The sequence below is a fragment of the Littorina saxatilis genome, linkage group LG2, assembly GCF_037325665.1.
Source record: "Littorina saxatilis isolate snail1 linkage group LG2, US_GU_Lsax_2.0, whole genome shotgun sequence".
NCBI lineage: Eukaryota > Metazoa > Mollusca > Gastropoda > Littorinimorpha > Littorinidae > Littorina > Littorina saxatilis.
In genome coordinates, this window is record NC_090246.1 from 676,843 (window position 1) to 704,404 (window position 27,562).

The 27,562-nt window shown below is 43.5% G+C and overlaps 1 protein-coding gene and 1 long non-coding RNA gene across 2 annotated transcripts in view; one reads left to right on the forward strand and one right to left on the reverse strand.

Moving 5' to 3' along the window:
• LOC138957333 (uncharacterized) lies at nt 1-26,353 on the reverse strand. Its single transcript, XM_070328461.1, has 9 exons — nt 26,127-26,353; nt 19,642-19,804; nt 11,742-11,887; nt 10,505-10,622; nt 8,756-8,895; nt 8,014-8,254; nt 5,077-5,216; nt 4,570-4,675; nt 1-2,917 (listed from the first exon to the last, which is right to left on the reverse strand). Exons 1-9 carry the CDS (start codon nt 26,155-26,157, stop codon nt 2,176-2,178), a joined length of 1,827 nt encoding a protein of 608 aa, XP_070184562.1. The 5' UTR covers nt 26,158-26,353; the 3' UTR covers nt 1-2,175.
• Nucleotides 1-27,562, forward strand: part of LOC138957423 (uncharacterized) — a 268,397-nt gene that overhangs the window by 237,820 nt on the left and 3,015 nt on the right. The gene's annotated exons all lie outside the window — the stretch shown is intronic.

A 27,562-nucleotide genomic window follows, 5' to 3' on the forward strand; every position in this document is an offset into this window, starting at 1 on the left:
TTTTGATTTTCTTCGTTAGGATAACATTTTCAGGAGTAACAAGGAACTTTTCCGTTTAAGTACAAAGTCAACCGCACTATTATAATCATACAGATAATCTTCACAAAAGTATCAGCAATATCAAAGAATATACACTGCAATAAAGACATAATGTGGGACAAAATGCACATCGTTGTCAAAATGCAGCAGTAAGTGATACAAAAAGGTATGCTGAGCAATACGCTACTTCTGAACAAAATATATCCTGAACAGCAGGGATTTACACGAACACCCATAAGTTAATTGTTAACATAAACAACAACAAAAACAAAACAGCTTTAAATTTAGCAGAAGTTTCAGCAATCTCATCACGTTGTTAGTATGGTAATCAATTTATAAGCACAATTAATGTTGAAAAATTATCAAAAAATAAAAACGAAAAAACAAAATTGCATTACTGTTGGATTATCACAAAAAAATACGATAAGACGCCTTATGAGAACACAAAAGGTAAGCATACAGATGATATAATATACTAACCACGTGTCCCACAGTCTCGATATAAATTTTGCTCCACAGATGAACACAACCTGTTTCCTACATGGACAAATACCAAGAGAAACTCGCGTCGTATTAAAATAAAATTATTATTTAAAGGCTCACAAAACAAATTCGATACGAATTCAGAGGCTTTGAGCATTGTTACAATCTGAAAATATGACATAACACAAACATCGTGGGGGCAATTAGCCAAAATAAATGTTTTATAATAGATCAGGAATTATACTGACACCATGTTTTGGTAAAATATTAATTACATTCCTCCCACAAGAAAAAAAAACTATTTAGAATTTTTTTTTTTTTTTAAGGGACAGCAAATAAACCCACCTCTCCATCCTCCTCATGTTGTGAATCTTCCTCTAACATGACTCTAAAAAATCAGGCCTTCTGATATTATGCAAAATAAAGAAAAGTTCGCAACAACAACAAAAAGAAGCCTGTGTGTACAAAAAAGCTAATTGAAACATAGAAAATAAACATAGTGAGTCGACACTAAATGCACAAAAGGGTATTTCCAGATATAGCCCCGGGTCAGGAAGTGACGTCACATACCGAAAGCAGAGTGAACATTTTGAGATTCATTTAGTGTGACGTCAAAGCTCATCACACGGGGCCATAAAGGGAAACTACTGTCCCACGAAAAACATGCCCCTAATGGCTTAACTGTGCGGGAGTTTAACACAAGTCGCGTAAGGCGAAATTACTACATTTAGTCAAGCTGTGGAACTCACAGAATGAAACTGAACGCAATGCATTTTTTCACAATGACCGTAGTCCGCCGCTCGTACAAAAGGCAGTGAAATTGACGAGCCTGTTTAACGCGGTAGCGGTTGCGCTGTGCTGCATAGCACGCTTTTCTGTACCTCTCTTCGTTTTAACTTTCTGAGCGTGTTTTTAATCCAAACATATCATATCTATATGTAGGAACCGACAAGGAATAAGATGAAATTGTTTTCAACTCGATTTCGGAAATTTTATTTTAATCATAATTTTTATATTTTTTTATTTTTCAGAGCTTGCTTTTAATCCAAATATAACATATTTATATGTTTTTGGAATCAAAAAATGATGAAGAAGAAGGGGAATGTAATTTTGGATCGTTTTATAAAAAAGTAATTTTAATTACAATTTTCGGATTTTTAATAACCAAAGTCATAAATTAATTCTTAAGCCTCCAAGCTGAAATGCAATACCAAAGTCCAGCCTTCGTCGAAAATTGCTTGGCCAAAATTTCAATCACTTTTTTTGAAAAATGAGGGTGTGACAAAAAGCCGGATATGACGTCATCAAAGACGTTTATCCAAAAAATGGAAAAAACGTCTGGGGATATCATACCCAGGAACTCTCATGTAAAATACCATAAAGATCGGTCCAGTAGTTTACTCTGAATCGCTCTACACACACACACACGCACACACGCACAGACACACATACACCACGACCCTCGTCTCGATTCCCCCTCTATGTTGAAACATTTAGTCAAAACTTGACTAAATGTAAAAAAACAAACATTTACCATCGCGAAGAGAAACTCAAAGACAGAAAAAGAGCGCGAGGAAAGCAGCAAGGGTGACAAGAGAAAACGCAGACGCTGCACTATGGCTGGCCCCTCCGTTAGGGGAGGAAACAAAGTTGTCAGTGTAGCCGCTGCACCCAGGGATGTGTTGTTCGATGGCGGCACAGGCTGGCCCCTCCGTTAGGGGAGGAAACAAAGTGGTCAGTGTAGCCGCTGCACCCAGGGATGTGTTGTTCGATGGAGGCACTATGGCTGGCCCCTCCGTTAGGGGAGGAAACAAAGTGGTCAGTGTAGCCGCTGCACCCAGGGATGTGTTGTTCGATGGAGGCACTATGGCTGGCCCCTCCGTTAGGGGAGGAAACAAAGTGGTCAGTGTAGCCGCTGCACCCAGGGATGTGTTGTTCGATGGAGGCACTATGGCTGGCCCCTCCGTTAGGGGAGGAAACAAAGTGGTCAGTGTAGCCGCTGCACCCAGGGATGTGTTGTTCGATGGAGGCACTATGGCTGGCCCCTCCGTTAGGGGAGGAAACAAAGTGGTCAGTGTAGCCGCTGCACCCAGGGATGTGTTGTTCGATGGAGGCACTATGGCTGGCCCCTCCGTTAGGGGAGGAAACAAAGTGGTCAGTGTAGCCGCTGCACCCAGGGATGTGTTGTTCGATGGAGGCACTATGGCTGGCCCCTCCGTTAGGGGAGGAAATAAAGTTGTCAGTGTAGCCGCTGCACCCAGGGATGTGTTGTTCGATGGCGGCACAGGCTGGCGGGTTCAAGAACTCCTTGGAGATTATGGCGTAGATCCGCGTCGTCTTGCAGCCGCAAGGTGGCAGCACCTCTCGCGCACAGCTTACACTCCATTCAAAGGCACTGCAAAAAGACGTATAGTTTTCAATTGAGCATTTGCGAGCAGCTCTCGCTCTTATTTGTATCTAGAGAAGCGGAAAACAGATTTTTTTAAAACGACTAAAGACGGTCACACTTTTAAAGATCCAAAATCAAATCAGATCAAATCAAATTAAATTAAATTAATATAATATCTCAAAAATTAGAAAATTGCAGTCATGGTTGGTCCATAAATACAACAACAAAACACAACACTACTAAACATTATTAGCACTATCGTTATTAAATACAATAATGTCTGAGACTGAAGGAATCTGAGAAGTGTAGCTAAAATTCAGCACGAACGCACTGAAAAAAAGAACAAGAGCCGTTTACAATTCAGTCATTTCACCTTTTTCAAGATCTTTGGAATATGTGACCCTCCACCACGAAATGAGTCGCATGTCACCTCACGCGGTTCTGCGCTAAGTATAATATAAGTCCGGGGGGTGTCTGGTAACAGTGTGAGGGTCATCATAGTGACAGTCTTATAACTCGAAAAGTGTTCACTCTTTTCTGAAACGGGTTTCACCACTGGATAGAGAATAAAAAAAAAACTCTTTAAGAATATGTAAAAATAAGAAAATCATGAAAAGGTGACATGCGACTGATTCCGTGGTGGAGGGTCACAATTATGAGAAACGGAGTTAAAAATCCGTTTAGGCCACACAAAAAAATAGGTCTGTTTACGGTAACATAGGCCCAAAAAAAAGGGTCGGTAGGTCGGGATTTTTTTTTTCCATTTCCAAAAAACCATATTTTTACGTTATTTTGCACAAAAAAACCAAAAGATTTTTTTTTTCTTTTTTTTTCCCCCCAAATGCAAAAAAAAAGTCTAGGGTCGCGCGAAAAAAATAGGGTCGGTCGGGTTACCGGAAACAGACCTATTTTTTTTTTGGCCTTAAAGCCACACAAAAAAGGCCAAGAGTGACTTTCAATACAGTATAGTATATCCCCTGTCTTCAGACCTCTGAAAATCTTAGAGAGGACGCCCAAGCCTGAATCTTGCAGACTTTAAAAACAAAGACGTAAAGAGAAACAGCTCTTCGAACCAGCGGTTGCACTCGTAAAATATCGGTACAAGGAATGTATGAACTTGTTCTTCTTCGAGATTCTGATGTGATACTATTATACCGATGATACCTTTTCAGATGAATCACTTTGCCGTGATTGTTTGGTAAATGTATAGACCGAGGCACAGCAGAGAGTGTCGTTTGTTCTGAGGTGTCCTCTCATTGGAGGGGACTCATATCACTGTTCCAACGCAAACTGTGGCAATGTATCCATGGGAATGCTGCTTAAAACAGTTTAATATCCGTTCAAAGTAATACAAAATACAAACTTGCGAATCGGTTGAACCTGAGATTTGTTGTGATTTCAACCAATCAGACCCTGCAGCTTGTTCCCACACAGTTGGGTGGCACCCAGGTTCGCTTCGTGCACCTCAGCCCTGGGCCGAGGTACAAGAGAAAGTTACCAAACGGGTAAGAGCCAGCCGCGGTGTTGGATTGGTTGAAATTGAGATTTGTTGTGATTTCAACCAATCAGACCCTGAAGCTTGTTCTCACGCAGTCGGATGGCACCCAGTATCGCTTCGTCCACCTGGGTCCCGGGGTCAAGGAGATAAAACGACTCACCTGCAGAGCAAGGCCTTGGGGTCTCTCACCCGGTGTTCCATGCCCTTGTTGTGCCCACAGTCAAACAGGTCCGATGCCTTTGACGTCACACAGCTCTGGTCAATATCTGTCGCAATATTAAGTACATTCTTTGATTGCAATCTATCTCCTTTTGTATGATCGACCTTCCATTTTGCCTGTGACGTCACCAAGCTCTGGTCAATATCTGTGGCAATATTAAGTACATTCTTTGATTGCAATCTATCTCCTTATGTATGATAGACCTTCCAGTTTAAGCCTGTGACGTCACCAAGCTCTGTCTCCATATCTGTCGTAATATTAAGTACATTCTTTGAAATGTCCATCTATCATACGATAGACCTTCCACTTTTGCCTGTGACGTCACACAGCTCTGGTCAATATCTGTGGCAATATTAAGTACATTCTTTCATTGCAATCTACCTCCCTTAGGTGTGGATGATCATGATGATCATGATGATCATGATAAAAGCAAAGAAGAACACACACCATCAACGTTGTCGCAGACATAAGCCAGCATCCTGTGCATGTTGCTAGCGCTAGGCAGATAGTCCTTGTAACCCTGCGGCATGCACTGACGTCCTACCTCCATGGTACAGCTCAGCGCGCGCTGGTAGCGAGGCAAATCTCTGCAAAACCAACACATTGCATATAGCGATAAAAACACATTCAGTCAATCTGTCCTTTTGTGCTCCAGGCTTAAAGTCACCTTACGCGTTTTAAAGGGACTATAAAATGTAACAGACAAACACACACACATACACACACACACACACACACACATTGAACACACACACACACACACATTGAACACACACACACACACACATTGAACACACACACACACACACATTGAACACACACACACACACACACATTGAACACATACACACACCCACACACACACATTGAACACACACACACACACATTGAACACACACACACACACACATCGAACACACACACACACACACACATTGAACACACACACACACACACACACATTGAACACACACACACACACACACACACACACACACACACACACACACATTGAACACACACACACACACACATCGAACACACACACACACACACACATTGAACACACACACACACACACACACACACATTGAACACACACACACACACACACACACACACACATTGAACACACACACACACACACACATTGAACACACACACACACATTGAACACACACACACACACTCACACACATATTGAACACACACACACACACACACACACACACACACATTGAACACACACACACACACACATTGAACACACACACACACACACATTGAACACACACACACACACACACACATTGAACACACACACACACACATATTGAACACACACACACACACACACACACATTGAACACACACACACACACACACACATTGAACACACACACACACACACACATTGAACACACACACACACACATTGAACACACACACACACACACATTGAACACACACACACACACACACACATTGAACACACACACACATTGAACACACACACACACACACACACACATTGAACACACACACACACACACACACACATTGAACACACACACACACACACACATTGAACACACACACACACACACACACATTGAACACACACACACACACATATTGAACACACACACACACACACACACACACATTGAACACACACACACACACACATTGAACACACACACACACACACACACACACATTGAACACACACACACACACATTGAACACACACACACATTGAACACACACACACATTGAACACACACACACACACACACACACACATTGAACACACACACACACACACACATTGAACACACACACACACACACACATACACAACACATACACACACACACACACACACATTACACACACACACACACACATACATTGAACACACACACACACATTGAACACACACATTGAACACACACACACACACACACACATTGAACACACACACACATTGAACACACACACACACATTGAACACACACACACACACATACATTGAACACACACACATACATTGAACACACACACACACATTGAACACACACACACACATTGAACACACACACACATTGAACACACACACACACATTGAACACACACACATACATTGAACACACACACATACATTGAACACACACACACACACACATTGAACACACACACACATTGAACACACACACACACATTGAACACACACACACACACATTGAACACACACACACATTGAACACACACACACACATTGAACACACACACACATTGAACACACACACACACACACATTGAAAACACACACACACACACACACATTGAACACACACACACACATTGAAAACACACACACACACACACATTGAAAACACACACACACACACACATTGAACACACACACACACACACACACACACACACACACCATCTCACCCTCATCCCCACCCCACCCCACCAAAACATACCCACAGCCCGCCCCACTCCGAACCCCCACACACCAAAACATACCCACAGCCCGCCCCACTCCTAACCCCCACACCAAAACATACCCACAGCCCGCCCCACTCCGATCGAACCCCCACACACCAAAACATACCCACAGCCCGCCCCACTCCGAACCCCCACACACCAAAACATACCCACAGCCCGCCCCACTCCGAACCCCCACACACCAAAACATACCCACAGCCCGCCCCACTCCGAACCCCCACACACCAAAACATACCCACAGCCCGCCCCACTCCTAACCCCCACACACCAAAACATACCCACAGCCCGCCCCACTCCGATCGAACCCCCACACACCAAAACATACCCACAGCCCGCCCCACTCCGAACCCCCACACACCAAAACATACCCACAGCCCGCCCCACTCCGAACCCCCACACACCAAAACATACCCACAGCCCGCCCCACTCCCAACCCCCACACACCAAAACATACCCACAGCCCGCCCCACTCCCAACCCCCACACACCAAAACATACCCACAGCCCGCCCCACTCCGAACCCCCACACACCAAAACATACCCACAGCCCGCCCCACTCCCAACCCCCACACACCAAAACATACCCACAGCCCGCCCCACTCCCAACCCCCACACACCAAAACATACCCACAGCCCGCCCCACTCCCAACCCCCACACACCAAAACATACCCACAGCCCGCCCCACTCCGAAGCCCCACACACCAAAACATACCCACAGCCCGCCCCACTCCGAACCCCCACACACCAAAACATACCCACAGCCCGCCCCACTCCGAACCCCCACACACCAAAACATACCCACAGCCCGCCCCACTCCGAACCCCCACACACCAAAAAAGAACAAAGCCAACCAAACCAACAAACCTGCAGACTGATTGCATGTCCTTGTTGTTGGAAAGGACAGAGTCGAGGTAGCTCTGCCTGGATTGTTGCCCGCCGCCAATGCTGACTCTCGGGAGCTGCACGTCAATGCCTTCCCGCTCGAAGCACTGCTGTTGGCCGGCCTGAATGCTGCTCCGGCTGTAGCACGACACTTCGGGCAGCATGGGAACCACCGTAAACAGCTCAACTGTCGTCATCGGAGCGGCCGTCGACACGTTGTAACCTGAGTGAGAACACAATTACTCAATATTTAAATTTTAAAAATCGAATCCCGGGCGCGCCTGGTCGGATAAGGGTGGATATTTTTTCGATCTCCCAGATGAAGTTATGTGCAGACCTGCTAGTAAACCTTATCCCCCTTCGTGTCTACATCCAAACACAAGGCCAAGCGCGCGCACACAAAAGATCCGGTAAGCTATGTCAGAGTTCGGTCGGTTATAGAAACACGAAAATACTAAGCATGCATCTCCTGAATGCGGCGTATGGCTGCCTAAATGGCGGGGTAAAAACGGTCATCCACGTAAAAACCGTGAAAGTTTCAGCCCATAAAGGAAGAAGAATAAGAAGACTATAAAAAATGTGCTGACAACCATTTTAGTACAGTAGAACTTAGTCACCCTGACAAACACCATCACCACCACCTACAAGCCATAGGATCCCACTGTATTCATTCATGTGATCTGACGGACCATCACTTTAGTATTGACTCACGAACGGTACTGACCTTGACCTGAGCTTGACCCGTCTTGTCCACATGCAGGCGGGGTCAGATAGTGCTCCGTGAAGTACGCGTAGATGGCCTCCGTCTTATTCCCACATCTGTCCAGAACGTCATGGACGCACTCCACTGCGATTTCAAACGCCCTGAAAAATAACTTCACTGTACAATCCATCCGAAAGTACAGTCAACCTTCTTGCCTCCCAATGGCAAGCTAGCAGCCACAAGAGTCCAGCTATCCAGGTGTGTGCGCTTAATATTGTATCACCTTGCCTCCCAATGGCAAGCTAGCAGCCACAAGAGTCCAGCTATCCAGGTGTGTGCGCTTAATATTGTATCAGCCACTTTCACCTCTAGCAAAATGACTGAGTTTTTCCGAGCCACCGCGGTAACACGGTGGTAGGGCATTGATACCGTCCCTAAGTCATCACAAAAAGTTAACCCGTGTCCGTCCCGGGGTGCATTCGAACCTCTGACGCGAGGACGATAAGTGCAGTGCCGTACAAACACAGCCACGTGACGCGAGGACGATAAGTGCAGTGCCGTACAAACACAGCCACGTGACGCGAGGACGATAAGTGCAGTGCCGTACCAACACAGCCACGTGACGCGAGGACGATAAGTGCAGTGCCGTACCAACACAGCCACGTGACGCGAGGACGATAAGTGCAGTGCCGTACCAACACAGCCACGTGACGCGAGGACGATAAGTGCAGTGCCGTACCAACACAGCCACGTGACGCGAGGACGATAAGTGCAGTGCCGTACCAACACAGCCACGTGACGCGAGGACGATAAGTGCAGTGCCGTACCAACACAGCCACGTGACGCGAGGACGATAAGTGCAGTGCCGTACCAACACAGCCACGTGACGCGAGGACGATAAGTGCAGTGCCGTACCAACACAGCCACGTGACGCGAGGACGATAAGTGCAGTGCCGTACCAACACAGCCACGTGACGCGAGGACGATAAGTGCAGTGCCGTACCAACACAGCCACGTGACGCGAGGACGATAAGTGCAGTGCCGTACCAACACAGCCACGTGACATCGACTTACGAACCTGTGACGCGAGGACGATAAGTGCAGTGCCGTACCAACACAGCCACGTGACATCGACTTACGAACCTGTGACGCGAGGACGATAAGTGCAGTGCCGTACCAACACAGCCACGTGACGCGAGGACGATAAGTGCAGTGCCGTACCAACACAGCCACGTGACGCGAGGACGATAAGTGCAGTGCCGTACAAACACAGCCACGTGACGCGAGGACGATAAGTGCAGTGCCGTACAAACACAGCCACGTGACGCGAGGACGATAAGTGCAGTGCCGTACCAACACAGCCACGTGACATCGACTTACGTACCTTTTCTCCAAATCTGATACAACTGTTCATGACCAGGGACCAAGCAAGGCACTTTGAAACAGGCCTCTGTATTCTAAATCTCTTGGCTAACTTCTGAGCTGTAGATCAACTTACACAAGTGGAGCTTAAATCAAGACACACGTCTTCCCGTGAAAACGCTAGGCCTCCCTGTCTCAGATCTGACCAGGCTTTTACACGGGATAAGACCATCCCTCCACTTGCAAACATACCAACATTCAACAACCTGACGTCTTGCTGTGTTGAATTGGATGTCTGTATGAATTAATTCAATATGGTTTATCCGAAATGTATTCATAAAGAAGTGCCATTGCTCACAGAGACCACACAGGCCATTCATTTTTGGTAGGAGTGTTCCTTTAACTTACTTGCATGTGATGTCCTTGACGTCAAAATCGCTGTTTCCCGAGAAAGCTGCGAGTGCCTTGGCCATAGCGCAGTGCTTCATGGGGTCTTGCTTCTCCTGGACACATGGCATGTCCACCTCTGTAAAACAACACACGTGTCATACATAACACAACACACGTGTCATACATAACGCTACACACGTGTCATGCATAACGCTACACCCGTTCCATACATAACGCTACACACGTTCCATACATAACGCTACACACGTTCCATACATAACGCTACACACGTTTCATACATAACGCTACACACGTGTCATACATAACGCTACGCACGTGTCATACATAACGCTACACACGTTCCATACATAACGCTACACACGTTTCATTCATAACGCTACACACGTTCCATACATAACGCTACACACGTTTCATACATAACGCTACACACGTGTCATACATAACACAACACACGTGTCATACATAACACTACACACGTTGCATACATAACGCTACGCACGTGTCATACATAACGCTACACACGTTCCATACATAACGCTACACACGTTGCATACATAACACAAAGCACGTTTCATAGTACAAGACACGTTGCATACATAACACAAGGCACGTTTCATATACAACACAACACACGTTTCATACATAACGCTACACACGTTTCATGCATAACACTAAAAACGTTTCATACATAACACTACACACAAAAAGATTGGTTCTGTGTGCAAATTTGTATGACACCAGGAATGTGAACATAAAGACAGCTACAGTATGACGCCATAAATGTAAACATAAAGACAGCTACAGTATGACGCCATAAATGTAAACATAAAGACAGCTACAGTATGACGCCATAAATGTAAACATAAAGACAGCTACAGTATGACGCCATAAATGTAAACATAAAGACAGCTACAGTATGACGTCATAAATGTAAACATAAAGACAGCTACTGTATGACGCCATAAATGTAAACATATAGACAGCTACAGTATGACGCCATAAATGCAAACAAAAAGACAGCTACAGTATGACGCCATAAATGTGAACATAAAGATAGCTTCTGTATGACGCCATACATCGGAACATAAAGATAGCTACAGATAGCTACTGTGTGAGACGCCATAACTGTAAACATAAAGATAGCTTCTGTATGACACCATGAATACGGGAGCACATATAGTCACAAATGGCTTTAATAAGACTACACCTTGCATGTAAAATGTAAGCCACTCACCGTGAATACGGGCACACATATAGGTGAGACCTTGCGTCATTTTATCAGTGTCCGGCAGAATGTCCACACTTTGACCAACACTGGCCAGACATCTTTTCGCCACGTCGGTTGCACACTTCAAGGCTGACCTGTACTGTTCTGGGTTCCTGCAAAGATAAATGTATATTGCTATTTCATATGTTACGTAGATTTCCATTGGTCAATTGGGCAAAACTGAGCTCCTTGCAAAAGAGATATCGACGACATTTCCGTCGATATCAGTTTTAATATCGACGACCTCTTAATTGCTTCCCCACTTCAAAAACAAAGACACCTAAATTTAAAAATATAAAAATACACATGAAAATGTAATTATCCCAGAGTTTAGTTGACCAAGTCAATAATTACTTTTTGAAAGAAAAGACATTTGGAAATACCGGAAAGTACAAGAAAAGAGTGAGACAAAAAACAATAATAATCAGAGGGAGGGATAAGAAACAGCCAAAACTGAGACAAATACTTTTGTGATTTCTTTACAGTGAATACAAAACGTTCAGAGAAATAGCAATGTATCTAAACTTGACGGACTGTGTGATGATATCTTCTGCTATTGGTCTGTTTCGACAGTGATATCAAAATATCGACCTCCGGTCTCGATTTTGATATCACTGTCTCAACAGACCATAGCAGTAGATATCATCACACAGTCCGTCAATATTGAGTAATATTTTTGTTATTTAAACTAACACATCATCTCTCTGTCTCTGACTGTCTGTCTCTCTGTATGTTTGTCTGTGTCTATCTCTCTGTTTCTCTCTCTCTCTCTCTCTCTTCCTATCTATCTCTGTCACACACACACACACACACACACACACACACACACACACACACACACACACACACACACACACACACTCACTCACACACACACACACACACACACACACACACACACACACACACACACACATACATACGCGTTAATAACACGCTGAATACGCGTGCTTGTCTGTGCGTGTGTGCGTGCGTGCGTGCGTGCGTGCGTGCATGCGTGTGTGTGTCTGTGTGTGTGTATATGTGTGTGGGTGTCTGTATGTATGTGTGTGTGTGCGTGTTTGTGTGTGTGTGTCTGTGTGTGTCTGTGTGTGTCTGTGTCTGTGCGTTCGTGTGTTTGTGCGTGAGTGGGGCTGCGTATGTCGGTATGGTTGGGCGTACCTGTGTGGCGTGTCTGTGTTTGAGCGAGGTAGAGAGATAGAGACAAAGAGAGGTAGGCAGACAGACATGTTCTCAATATTGTACTGTTTGTTTCGTAATGATGCAAATCTGCATTGTTGAACATAAATACATTTTAACTGTAACCATTGCACTTACAAACTCTCCACACTATCTATTTCCTTTAAAATCAAACAAACGCGCATTGCATCAGAAAGTTAGAGCAATAACAGTTACAACCACACCTGGCCACTACACTATTTACTCTAATTATGATGGGTTCAACTACCCCAGCTCAGGCCAGGGGTGTGAACCGATATTTTGACTCTCTCTCTCTCTCTCTCTCTCTCTCTCTCTCTCTCTCTCTCTCTCTCTCTCTCTCTCTCTCTCAGTCTCTCTCTCTCTATCTCTCTGTCTCTCTCTCTCTCTCTCTCTCTCTCTCTCTCTCTCTCTCTCTCTCTCTCTCTCTCTCTCTCTCTCTAAGGCTGTGTTCATGTATAAAATTCTAAATGACGACTGTCCTAAATATTTGCAATCACATTTCAAACATGCCACAAAAAGATATGGGTCCCAAAAAATCATCCCTCCTATACCTCGCATAGACCTCTACAAATCGAGCTTAGCCTTCTCAGGAGCATTTCTCTGGAACTCCTTCCCCCAACAGATAAGAAATGCAACTTCAGTGAAAATGTTTAAGAGACAGTCACGTTCACACATCATTCGTGAATGAAATGTCTTGTTCGATTGTTATCTTGCTAAACATTAAGTGTTAATTGCTGATCTGAGCAACTTCATTCCCAAATGAAAGATATAACTATGTCAATGTAATTCTGTAATTTTTGAGTTCTCCTTATGTAATTCCTTAAATGCACATTGTGTTGCATTCCCTACAATGCATTTCTGTATTTTATATGATTCAATCTATTTTGTGTACGTGCGTCCGTCTTTACGTGTTGTATAAAGGACAGGTTGGAAGAATAGGCTTTGCCTAAAACCTTTATCCTTTTGTAATAAAGTTCTGAGTCTGAGTCTGAGTCTGAGTCTGAGTCTCTCTTCTATCTCTTCTTTCTCTTTTCTATCTCTCTCACCCTCTCTCTCTTGCGCAAGAGACAGTTTGTATTTGACATTAGCATTCTCCATTCCGCGCTCCTAATACTACTCTGCTTTCTACTGGCTATAGAGGCCTCACAATAAAATCATGTGTCAGTGTCACTCACACACACACACACACACACACACACACACACACTTGCACACACAAACACACATACACACACACTTGCGCACACACACATTCACACATACACACACACACACACACACATACACACACACACATTCACACACACACACACACACACGAACACACACACACACACACACACACACACACACACACGCGCGCGCGCGCGCACACGCACACACACGCACATTGAGGAAACAAGCTTCTGTTTTCGAATATGCAAGACTTTTTTCACCGGCACCCATCTGTATTTCTTGTGTACAGCATCTCGTGTTCTCTTTATTATTTTAAACAGGATCCGAACTATTGTTACATAAACATTCCACTTGTAATCCCTTGGACACAGAAAGTGTTTTCACTCCCGCTTCAGTTGCGACATTTTCTGGACGGTTTCGTCAGTGGTCTCCCTGTTTACACACAAACACAACGTCAATGGCGGTACCCCGGCCAGGCCTTAGCTTTTCGAAACCACAGGCACAGAATTCTGATTGAGACGAGGGGCTGAGGGTCGGGGGTGTGAAATAAATACAACTCCCAAAAATAAAAAATAAACCATACAAATCGTGATGGTTTTTAACACATTCATTTAGCCCACAAAGCAAAATGGTATCAGACTGTTGACGAATGGAAACACTTTTCTTCCACACTCAATACTGTAGCTGGACAGTTTAATTTTTAGCATGATAAAAGATAAATGTTCTTTGGGAGATATGTTTACTGTTAACATGTTGCGTATGATGTCTTAGAAAGAACCTCCCTCGGGCAACGGCTTGAGTTGTGTGCGTGTGCGTTAGTTAGTTTTTTTTTATTTTATTTTTTTTTTATCTGATCCAACATCTTTCGGACAGATGCCCGATGTTTTGTTGTAAGTGTATTTGAACACTCATGATCTGATCTCGCATTCTCAGTCAGCATACCGTCCTTCTCACTGTACTGAGACTGCCCTGCTCAAGGTGACCAACGACATTCTGTCTGCTCTGGATGGTGGTGATGTGTCTGTGCTCACCCTACTGGACCTCTCGGCAGCGTTTGACACAATAGATCATGTCACGCTGCTGAGCAGGCTCCAGACCCTGTATGGCATCTCTGGTCCAGCGCTGGCATGGTTTGAGTCCTACCTTACGGATAGAACTCAGGCTGTGCTTGTCGATGGCCAGAGATCAGCCCCAGCCCCCCCTTGTTTTCGGTGTCCCTCAAGGCTCTGTACTTGGCCCCGTCCTCTTCATTATGTATACCAAACCCTTGTCTGCCCTCATTCAAAATCATTCCGTTTCAAACCAGTCTTTTGCTGATGATACCCAGTTGTATAAGCCTAGTTCCCCCGCTGAGACACATGCCGCCATCCAGACCATTCAGACCTGTATCTTAGATGTTAAGTCATGGATGGTAGAAAATAAGTTAAAACTAAATGATGATAAGACAGAGGCACTTCTGTGCATGAAAAAGTCCACTAAGTTCCCAAATTCTCAACCTTCGTCTGTCCAAGTAGGCAATACCGACATCTCTTTCTCTTCTTCAGCTAGAAACCTCGGCTTCACCATCTCCTCAGACATGACACTCAACAAGCACATCTCCAACATCTGTAGGTCCGCATACTTTGAACTCCGCAAGATCGCAACCATCCGCCATACTCTGTCCGTTCAAACTACAAACACTCTAGTCTGCTCTCTTGTTCTTTCTAAACTTGACTACTGTAACTCTCTTCTCTCTGGCTGTCCACTCTACCTCCTGCACAAACTACAGAAAGTTCAAAATTCTGCAGCACGCCTGATCCTCAAAGCACGAAAATATGATCATGTCACACCACTTCGCCGCACACTCAACTGGTTACCCATCCAAGCCCGCATTGAATACAAACTGTCCACTCTCTGCTTTCACTTCTTCTCTGCCTCGTCTCCTGCTTATTTCTCTGAACTTCTCACTGTATACACTCCTGCTAGACAACTCCGCTCCTCTTCTGATAGCCGCACCCTAGTCATCCCACACACAAAATCAAAAGCATATGGACAACGCACTTTTGCATTTTGCGCATCTACTCAATGGAACTCTCTCCCCTCTCACATTCGCCACTCTCAGTCAGTACAGTCATTCAAGCGAGCACTCAAAACTCACCTCTTCCAGAAACACAACTCCTAAAGTCGCAACATTTTGCCATCCTGTTCTGTAACGGTTCCATCTCTATTCAGCTTGTTATTTTTGTCTTTTGTTTTAAATTATTATAAATATATTTTTCACTGCAGTAGTCCTTTAACTTTAACCCTTAGCTGTAAGCTAGATATGCACAAGTCATGTCGGTGCCACATAATGCTGACACACATGTTCCTGTGCATAGTTTATGGATAACGTGTAGTTGGGAAGTTAAGAGTAGAAATAATTAGTATTTAGTGTAGGAGGAGGGTTGGGGGTGGGTAGGGAGGGGGTGGGTATGGTTTACTTTGAGCAGGTCGGTTTCAGTTTTAATAAACAATTCTAGAGAATTGTGTATCTTATATTTGAGTCTTTCGTGTTTTAGACATTGATGCATTTAATAGTTTTAACGAGTTGCCTTTTGTTTTATCATTCTGGTGTTTATCTAGATGTGCTGTGTATCTTATAAGAAGTTCTTAAAAGTTCGAAGTTATTTTAGCATATAGGTTTTTTATGGTCTTAACAGTTAAACATGTATTACGTTATCATTAAGATTCATGCTTTGTTAGCACTAAGCAGTTGTTTTTTTAATCAGTCTGGTTTTCTCTTGTTTTCATCTTATGAACATTCTAAATGTTAGACTAACTTATTGTCTTGTACAGAATAACAACTGTGTGAATGGTGCTATACTGAATGAAAGAGTGTGACATGAAGTTCTTGTACATCATTGTAAAGAGTGTGAATGACGTTTTTAGTTTAGATGTCAAGCGCTTAGAGCAAGCCTTTTTAACGAAAGTTTTTGATTTAGCGCTATATAAATGTTCTTATTATTATTATTATTATTAAGACATTCTCTGGTATTCATGTGTAAACAGGAAGACAACTGATTCAGCGATCCAGAAAATGTTGCATCTGAAGCGAAACGCTTCTAATAAATTGGAATGTGAATTGTCCCATGCCTGGTGAATCTGGTGCTCTTCTTTTTTATGTTGTGTTATCTCACAAAACCAGGTCAGTTGTATACGGTGACGACTCAAAGTAAGCCGTAATCACATGACCATAAATAATTGTAAGTGTGTGTCAAGTAGTTTCAAAACCGGTGCTCTGATAGGTTGACGATTTCTTTTCTAGTACACGTATTATCAAATATGTAACCCTCCACGACGGTATGAGTCGCATGTCACCTTTGCATGATTTTCATATTTTTACATTTTTCTAAAGAGTTTGTTATGCTCTATCCAGTGGTGAAAACCGTTTTAGAAAAGAGCGAAAACTCTTTGAGTTATAAGCCAGTGACTAAGGTGACCCTCACTCTGTTATCAGACACTCCCCGGACTTATATTAAGCCCAGCGCAGAACCGCGCGAGGTGACATGCGACTCATTTCGTGGTGGAGGGTCACATATATAGTATCCGGTAAGCTTCCGGGAATGTTCAGTTAACGCGTACACTAACTGAGCGTACGATGAAGTGTGAAGATATCATAAAACTGTAAGTAGCTCATAGTTCTGGCGCCTGTGATTAGCAGCAGACGTAACAAGAGACTACTTTAAACGAATGTTCCCACGCCGGAAAGAGCCCTGGTAATAGACACGACACATGCCTCTACACAAACCTACTGCATTTAAAGGGACAGTCCTTTCCGTGTGAGCGATGCATCTGAGATGTGGCCCACACTTTTGACATAGTCTCCACTTGGACCGAGTGGGAATTTTCATTTATTTACTTATTCATCTATTTATTTATTTATTTATCTATTGTATAATTGATTTCTTAACGATCACAACTGGTGGTTTAACAAGAAATATATCATCAAAAATGCAACTCTGCACAGGGTGTGTCCAAAGGGAGCGATGGCCTTATCCCTGGGCAAGATCGGAGATGCTTTTAGCGGGAGTATTGTGCCTTTAAAAGCGATTCACTACGACTCGATGGCGGAGGGGAATCTGACGCACTTTGTGCAATACCTAAAATGAATCAAGGTGATTTCGGGGGAAGCTTGCTGGGTATTTTCGTGTTTCTATAACCCACCGAATTCTGGCATGGATTACAGGATCTTTTCCCGTGCGCACTTGGTTTTGTGCTTGCGTGTACACACGAAGGGAGATAAGCCACTAGCAGGTCTGCACCTACGTTGACCTGGGAGATCGGACAAATCTCCACCCTTAACCCACCAGGCGGCAGCGGCCGGGATTTGAACTCACGAACTTCCGATTAGGAGGCCAATGTCTTACCACCACGCCACCATCCGTCACACGTTCAATTACAAGTTACAAGTTTTCACATTTCGCTTTAGATAAATGGACATTGTATCATAGCTGCATTTCAACACTTATTTGCATTTCAACACCCATCAGGCGATTCATGCTTGCAGGCTGACAACCACACATCAAAAGCGATGGAAGAGTTTCAGCATATTGTAGTCAGCGCAGGTATTGTTCTAACGCACCACAGAGCGATATATGGTGTCCTTTAATACAATACAATAGAATGCAATACAATAATACTTTATCATCTCAAAGACAAATTACTTTGTGTCATGGACAATTAGGAGCAAAGAACTGCTAATGTTATCCGTTATGTTATGGAAAAGTAGGATCAAAGGAGGTGTAAAACTCTATATATCGGAGCAATGTTCGAGTAAACCATCACACGTTCGTCTAAATTCCAGTCTGTAATGAACTATCAGCCAACAACACGTGCACAACGGGCTTGGCCACAAACGCTAATGAAGGTAGTTGTCAGGTCGCCACAACCTAACAGCGAGGTCGTAATCGTCAAATGCAAAATAGGCTCGCTGTTACCTTGATCGTGTAATTACGCATACTATTGTTCCCATTATCTTGCTGGCAGCTATAGATTAAAGCGGGTACGGAAAATGAAATGGTAAAATGGTAAAATGATAAATAAATAAATAAAATATAATAAAACAATTAATATGAAATAATCAAAAATCACAAAATACAAAAATAATCCCCCCACCCCCCCACAAACAAAAATACATGTATTTTCAAACGACCTCCACATCACCGGGCAGGCAACTCTCGTAATGCAAACCATGTGATATGAATCATTTAAACCTGTTTAACTACATTACCCCCAAGGTGCCCCACAAAACATTTTTGCAGTGTATCCCAAGACAAAAACAAAACCATAAGAAAAAAAGCCCCCATCTGATTTTTTTTTAAGAAATCTAACACTCATAATTAGATTTTGTTGTGTGGTATGTACCGGGCCAGCGACTTGCGGGCTAGTGACTTTCTTGAAGTTACTCGCCCGGCTGGCGAGTTAACATTTTGAGATTTGGCCATCCCTGAATATATAAACACCATTCTCTTACCTGCAAGCAACTTGGGGGTCTTTTTGTATGACGTTTTGAATTTCATCAAAATCTGTGCCAAGGGACAGGCCGAGTTGGGAAAAACATTGCTTTTGAGCACGCTGCAGCGACGCCTTGCTCGTGCAGTCTAGGCCATCCACACCCAACGACCCGTAGAGAACACCTGCAAAACAGTGATATGAATAGGCCATAAACACTCTATCACCCGTAGACAACACCTGTAAAACAGTGATATGAATACGCCATAAACACTCTATAACCCGTAGACAACACCTGTAAAACAGTGATATGAATAGGCCATAAACACTCTATAACCCGTAGACAACACCTGCAAAACAGTGATATGAATAGGCCATAAACACTCTATAACCCGTAGAGAACACCTGTAAAACAGTGTCATAAATTCGTTAGGTGCAGTTTTGGCGATAAACACCTAGGGACCCGTAGAGTACACCTGCAAAACAGTGTTATGAATACATAAAGAGTCTATAGGCAATATTCCCCAGGGCCCCATAGATTACACTTGTAAAACAGTAGCACAAGAATGTCAGGTGCAGTCTAGGCCATAAACACCCATTACCCCGTAGATTAGATATGCACACCGCTGTCTTAAATACTTTAGGTGCATGCAGTCTTGGCCATCAACACCCAAAACCCCGTAGATTACACATGCAAACCGCTGTCTTAAATACTTTAGGTGCATGCAGTCTTGGCCATCAACACCCAAAATCCGCACATTACACGTACATGCAAAACAGTGTCATAAATACACCAGGTGCACCAAATGAATACCAGAGGACCCGTTGTTTACACATGGAGGTGAACCTGCGTCTTAACTACACCAAGTGCGTTGTGTACACATAATGTGAAACAGCGTCGCAAATACACCAAGTACGTTGTTTACGCATGTGAAACTGCGTCGTAAATACACCTGGTGCAATCTAGGCTATAATTACCCAGGTACCCGAAGACAACACATGTAAAGCAGTGTTATTGTTACACAAGGTGCCGTCAAAGCTATATATATAAACACTCACAGACTCGTAGATTACACATACAAAACATAGTCATAAAATATCATATGTGTACACAAACCATGGACACTGAATAAATCCAGTGCAGTCTTGTTTTTTATGAAGCCAAGGCCGACGGTTCTAGGCTAATTGCCCCCCGGACAACTGCCCCCTAAACAATTGTCCCCCTTTATTTTCTTTGTGTGTTTTTGAGTTATAAAGTTGGATGTTTTTATTTGTTTGTTATTCTATCGTTGTCGTCGTTGTTGTTGTTGTTGTTGTTGTTGTTGTTGTTGTTGTTGTTGTTGTTGTTGTTGTTGTTGTTGTTTTGCGGCATTCGAAGGCAGGTTGAATATTTAAATGACTGTGTATCTGAGTGATGCTTTTTTTTATTTCTTTGCTCCCGGATGCGCAAACATATCCCAAGCGCGCTTCGTTTTGCTGTGATTGATTTTGTTATGTAGTTTGTATTTTACCTGTACTGAGTGTATTTGTGTCTGTGTGTAGGGAAGGGGAAGAGGCGAATTGGGGAGTGTTTGCTCGTCTCCCTCATACCACGAAAGATTAGTTCTCAACAGCATACTCACGTGCCTGTGCTACGCGCTCACAACTCTAGATGTAATGGCAGCATTTAGTCCCCATCTGTCCTACCAAGCTCAGACTGCGATTCTATGCTCGATTCAAGGCACAGAACATGACGAGTAGTATTGACCCGCTGTGATAAAAATAGCCACAGGGCCAGAGATCTATCTACCACACAGTGGCGTAGTGGAACCAAACATATTCCAGGCTGTATCTTTGGTGGAACAGCATAGAATCGCACGTCTTGCTGTATCTAGATGATTACCCGCTTCCCCGGGTACCGGCTTCGCCGGGATGATCGCGAGACGGAGTATGAATACCCGGCTTCGCCGGGAAGAAGTAGAGCCGGGTGAGTTGCGCACCGTACGGGTGAGTTGCGGGTGAGTTGCGCACCGTACGCCGGCTTCGCCGGGTACCCGCGATTGACGCCACACGAAGGAAGGGAGATAAACGCGCAAAACACTGGAGAAGATAAGGAAGAGTTACTGGGAATGGATGTACAGAAAAACCATAAAAACCAAAATCGGTTCAGCGCTGCGCGCTGAGAGCACGTGTTGAAAATTTTCATCGACCAGATTGTGTCCGGGGTCTACCTGAATATGCCCACCAAATTTGAAGCAGATCCATCGAGAACTTTGGCCGTGAATCGTGAACACACAGACAGACACACACACACAAGCCGTATATATAGATATATAGATAGTCTGGCTGACGTGCAGGCAGGTGGATGACGTGGTGTGGTATTTTTTAATAATTAAACAAAATCAAAGCAACTTTTTACATATTGCTTAAGAAGGAAAGTTGTTCAGGACGATTAGTTGGCTTGTTTCCAGCTTTCGCGGTGTGAGCTCTGTACACGCACATTTTCACAGATCAAGAGGAAAATCGCAAAATGTATACCAGAAAAGAGCCCCACGCTCAAGGTCACGTTTTACGTACGTACTACAGTGGAACCCCCTTTTTTGACCCCCCCCCCCCCCCCCCCCCCCCCAATTTCAGACTTCGTCTCTTTTAAGACCCTGTTTTCTCAGATGTTCTGTTCACAACCTCTGTAAATGTACCCCCATTTTAAGACCCCCACCTTTTTACGACCTGATTTTTTCAGATTTTGGGAGGTCTTTAAAGGGGGGTACTTTCCACTGTATAGGAAGTCTTCAACTCTTGTGATTCTTGAAAGAGTCACGCTCTTAGGACAGAACCTGGCCAAGGAATGCCTATCAAATAGGCGTTACGCAGTAGCTTTGACGAAGGAGTTTAAAGCTACACACCTTCGAGTGTTAAGGCGATGTGAGGCACTAAAATCACGAAAATAAGACTTGGAGAATAGCTTAGTTTTCTGGGTAGTTATTGAAGTGACTTATGAAAAGAAATGAAACATATGTAAATACTACAGGACATAGACTGCCGTTGCTATGGAAACTGGCTTAAACAGCGCCATATTGGATTTCTAGGAAACGGTTTTACAGCAACATCATACGTCAGAAATGATTAGGCCTAATAGTTGGCACAAAGATACACATGACTTTTATCTACAATCATATAAAACGATTTTTGTAGATAGACTACAGTTGAATTTATAATAATTTTTGAAATAAGGATGAATGAATATGCGGTTAGAAATTCATTAATCCTTATTACAACAATTAATATAAACTCAACTGTAGTCTTTAGTAAAATCATCGTTCTATATGATTGTAGATAAAATTAATGTGTATTTTTGTGCCAAATATCATGCATTTCTGATGTATGATGTCGCTGTAAAACCGTTTCCTAGAAATCCAATATGGCGGCTGTTTCTATAGCAACGGCGATCGGTGTCCATTGATATTTACACATTTTTCATTCATTGTTATAAGTCACTACAATAACTACCAAGACAACTAGGTTATTCCATGTATTATCCAAGTTTAATGTTGGTGATTTGAGTGCCTCACATCGCCTTAAGCGGTCATGTTCACCATCACAGATGTGGCAGGTCTGGGAGATCGGAAAAATCTCCACTCTTAACCCACCAGGCGGCAGCGACCGGGATTCGAACTCACGACCTCCCGATTAGAAGGCCGACGTCTTACCACTGCGCCACTTCGCCCGTCGGGATATGTACTAAAAATCAACAGCGCTGCTGCATACTACCCACAGTTTTTGTTCAATTGTTACAGCAGATTGCCTAAGGTGTACTTCAGGAAAAAGGCCCTCAGATCGCTTCCAAAGATATACCGTAAGATTCTGCGTTCCAAATACCGCCACCGCGCAGGACGACTGCCTTTACTTAGTAAAAGGAAGTGTTTTAAAAGCTTCATTAAACGTTGTGGAATAGGCCAAGACCTGCACTCTTTGTGATAGATAGTTTGGGTTTCCACTGAGTTACTTCTCTTGTTTGTATACGTGATGTATGTTTCCAAGGGGTCGCGTCACGGCGACCCTCGCGTCTTTCCACCAAGTGGTGTTTCTTGTTTCCAACCCCCGAGAGAGGCAGCGCCCTGGAGCGCATTCGCTCTCTTTGATGTAATTAATTACCATCCTTGTGGTTAGTTTTCAAGCAAATCGTGTCGTGTGCGTCTAGATTAAGGTACACTGCATGCCCAAGATTCTTCAGATTCGTCAAATTCACCAGAAACTCCCCCAAAACGGTATCCAATCAACTCCAACCCTGCACAGGAAGTAGCCAGGTTGTTGATGTTGTGTACGTTTCCAAATGGAAGGATGATTTAATAACACTCCAGCAGATCTGTGATGGTAAACACTATCGCTTTGGCGAGAGGGAATGTAGTTTTAAAACTTTTAAAGCAAAGAGAGAGAGAGAGAGAGAGAGAGAGAGAGAGAGAGAGAGAGAGAGAGAGAGAGAGAGAGAGTAGTCACCGACAGAGAGGGGAAGATAAAAGAAACCAGCCTCACATAACGTTGTATCCGCAAAGCTGTTTCAAATCATACTGAGAGAGAGAGAGAGAGAGAGAGAGAGAGAGAGAGAGAGAGAGAGAGAGAGAGAGAGAGAGAGAGAGACCCTGAGAGGGGGGGAGAGGGGGGGTGGTCTTAGATACTGTCAGGGGTATTCGTGACTGCGGCTGCATGATTGAGCCTCCAGAGGTCATTACAGCTGAGACACTGAAACATTGGTCATTGACCGCGTTATAAAAAAAAACTCATTGGTTGCAGATTGCTCATATGACATAAATAAATTTTATTCTAAATCATTTGATATTTGTTTTGCATTCAAACGAGATCTTTGATAGACATTGTTGTATACTATTTGTCTTATGGGTTGTTTTTTTAAATGATGAATTTTGCATGAGTATTTCTTCGAGCAAGACATAATTTTTAACATCGCCCTTTCGGAAATTCCCGTTCGCTCTTCCCATAATTAGTTAACATGTTTCAAACCAAGACGTACGCGTTGACATACACGTTCACATTAAATTGAACAAGTCTTTGAAAACAACTGAAACGGATTAAAAAATATATTATCTGACTAGTGTACACACCCATTCTTTGTGAAAACACCCATGCTTCCTGAATAAAGGTCTCAGGTCTCACTAGCACATTTCTTCGACGTCAAATGTTAGGTTGAGACGCACATCCTCATGTGAAACCTTTAATTTGTTTTGTTGTCCCCTGGCTGGGTACGTTTGACTACCGTTAGCGACACATTTTCAAGCTACTCACCAAATGTGAGCTCAATTGACCTCAGAGAATCAGAGATACAAGTCTAATTCGTAGACAAACAGAGAAACAAACAAACAAACAAACAAACAAACAAACACACAGAGTGAAACCTATACGCCGCTGTTATTTCAAAAAGAGGAAGTTTTTACTCCTGTTATCAGTATCCGTTGAAGAGTGCAAGGTTCGATCGTGTAAACTGGCTTGTATTGGTCGATTCTTAGGTCTAAAACTTAATAAGTGTGGTTACGGTAACCCGACCAACACTATTGTTAGGGGCCGACCCTATAACTTTTTATTACATTTGTCAAAACAAAAAAACAAAAACAAAAGTGCAGAAAACGCAATGAAAGCGACAGCGCTCGAGTCGCACACTTATTTCCCTATCAAGTAGGTTTAATTTGTACACATTAGAAAAAAAAGTAAAACAAAAAAAAAGTGATTGCCTACCTTCCTACCCTATTTTTTTGGGCTATGTTACCTTAACCACTCCTATTATTTTTTGTTTTGGCCTTATCAGTTATGAGTCAGGTGGTTTCACTGCAGAAATGCCGCCTGCACTATTTGAGTGCATGCAATGGCTTACACATATAAGTATAGAACACTCTTTCTCATCTAATTCCGAGTCGTGATGTATAAAATAGGCGTACAATCTGAACCGCCTCTCAGTTCAATGGTTTACAATCGTGTAAACTGACTTGGTCGAGTCCTATCAAACAGGTGGCTGCACTGAAATCAAGTTACTGCACTATTTGAGTCAGTGCAATGGCTTGCACATGATTATGAGCTCAGTATACAACACTTTTTATTCATCTATATCCGAGCCTTGGCGTATGACATAATGACGTCTCAGCCACCTCGTTTGCTCAGCGTCTGATCTCTCACCTACACGGCTAAAAATAGTCCTCCTGGGTGCAAGACAGGTGACACTGTGCATCGACCTCATACTAAAGACCGCGCAACAAGTCAAATCTGCGCTGAACTTCACTGTTATTTGTTCACCTAACGCCGTGTAAAGAACATGGAAGTTATCTGTTGACTGGTAGCGTGTGCTATTTGTTAAAAACGGTAACCGAAACTGACTGAGCTCACTTTCGTTACCCCTTTCAGTTCAAATTCTGCTGCAGCCGCTGTTGAGAGATCTGAATACCCGTTCCAGTTCCTGACCTTTCCTGCTGGCAACACAAACAACAACTGACCCAACTCCGCATTTTCACCAACTCAGTGACTTACCAAAAAGCAGATATACACCTCCAAGAAACATGATGCATCCGCGATCACAGAAACCACTTCGCTGCTAGAACAAGCACTCGGAGTCCACTGAATTGCTTGCTGCCTTGTGCTTCTGTCCAATGTTCACCCACACTGCGAGCGATACGGAGCGAATGGCCGACTACAAATTATTGGCGGCGCTTTCATAGGCGCCTGCACTTGACACCTCTTCACTTGTCAATATGAGCAGAAGATTGTGACGAACCAACCGAATGCACGCTTCTCTTGTGCTTGAAACTGTTTCTCTCTAACACAGGTGCGAGCGGCGAATGACCGACTTAATTTTCACAGGTGCCTGAAAATAACATTCGGTTACGAAATTAGTACCGCACATATTTAAAATGGGAACGGAATTAGAGTTTTGGCAGCTAGGCTGTTGAGTTTTAGTAGGCCTACGTATTCCAAGCGGAAGGATTTTAGCTTATGTAAAAGCTTGAACACATCAATAGTGATTTACGTGATTGTTTACACGCGAGGGAAAATATTGTTTGCGATTCTATTGTTTACTGACCCTAAAGCCTGTGTTAAATCCTCATTCCACTTTAAGTCTTTATATTGTTATGTGAGTGTTTTGTATTTAGACGGTATGGTCGGTGTTGTGTAATTGCCTGGCATATTTTTGAAATGTTGAATTGTATTATCCAATGCATTTTGTAAAGCGATGTTTGGCGGTGAAAAGCTCAGTGGACGGTCGTTTTTACATTAAGTCAAGTCAGTCAGTTTTTACTATTTTTTTTTCATATAGACGAGGGTGTGTGTGTGTGTGTGTGTGTGTGTGTGTGTGTGTGTGTGTGTGTGTGTGTATGCGTGTGCGCGCGCATGTCACTGTGTGTGTGTGTGTGTGTGTGTGTGTGTGTGTGTGTGTGTGTGTGTGTGTGTGTGTGTGTGTGTGTGTGTGTGTGTGTGTGTGTGTGTGGATCTGAATGAAACTTTACATACATATTCTTGCAGGTGATATCATTAGACTTTTTTTCTCTTTTTTTCGATAAACGTATTTGATGACGTCATACTTGGATTTTAGTAAAAGTTGAAGCGGCACCGAATGAACTTTTGGTTAAGGACCAAGAATTAACTTGGGCAGACTTGGGATGATTATCGAGTTTAAAAATCAACACACACACACACACACACACACACACACACACACACACACAAATACCCACTCTGATACAGAGACAGAGACAGAGACAGACAGAGAGACCGTGAGAGACAGAGAGACAGAGACAGAGACAGAGAGACAGAGACCGTGAGAGACGGAGAGACAGAGACAGAGAGACAGAGACCGTGAGAGACAGAGAGACAGAGACAGAGACAGAAAGAGAGAGACGGAGAGAGAGACAGAGACAGAGAGACGGAGAGAGAGTGTGGAGGCTGAAGACTATGACGTGCCAAATGGT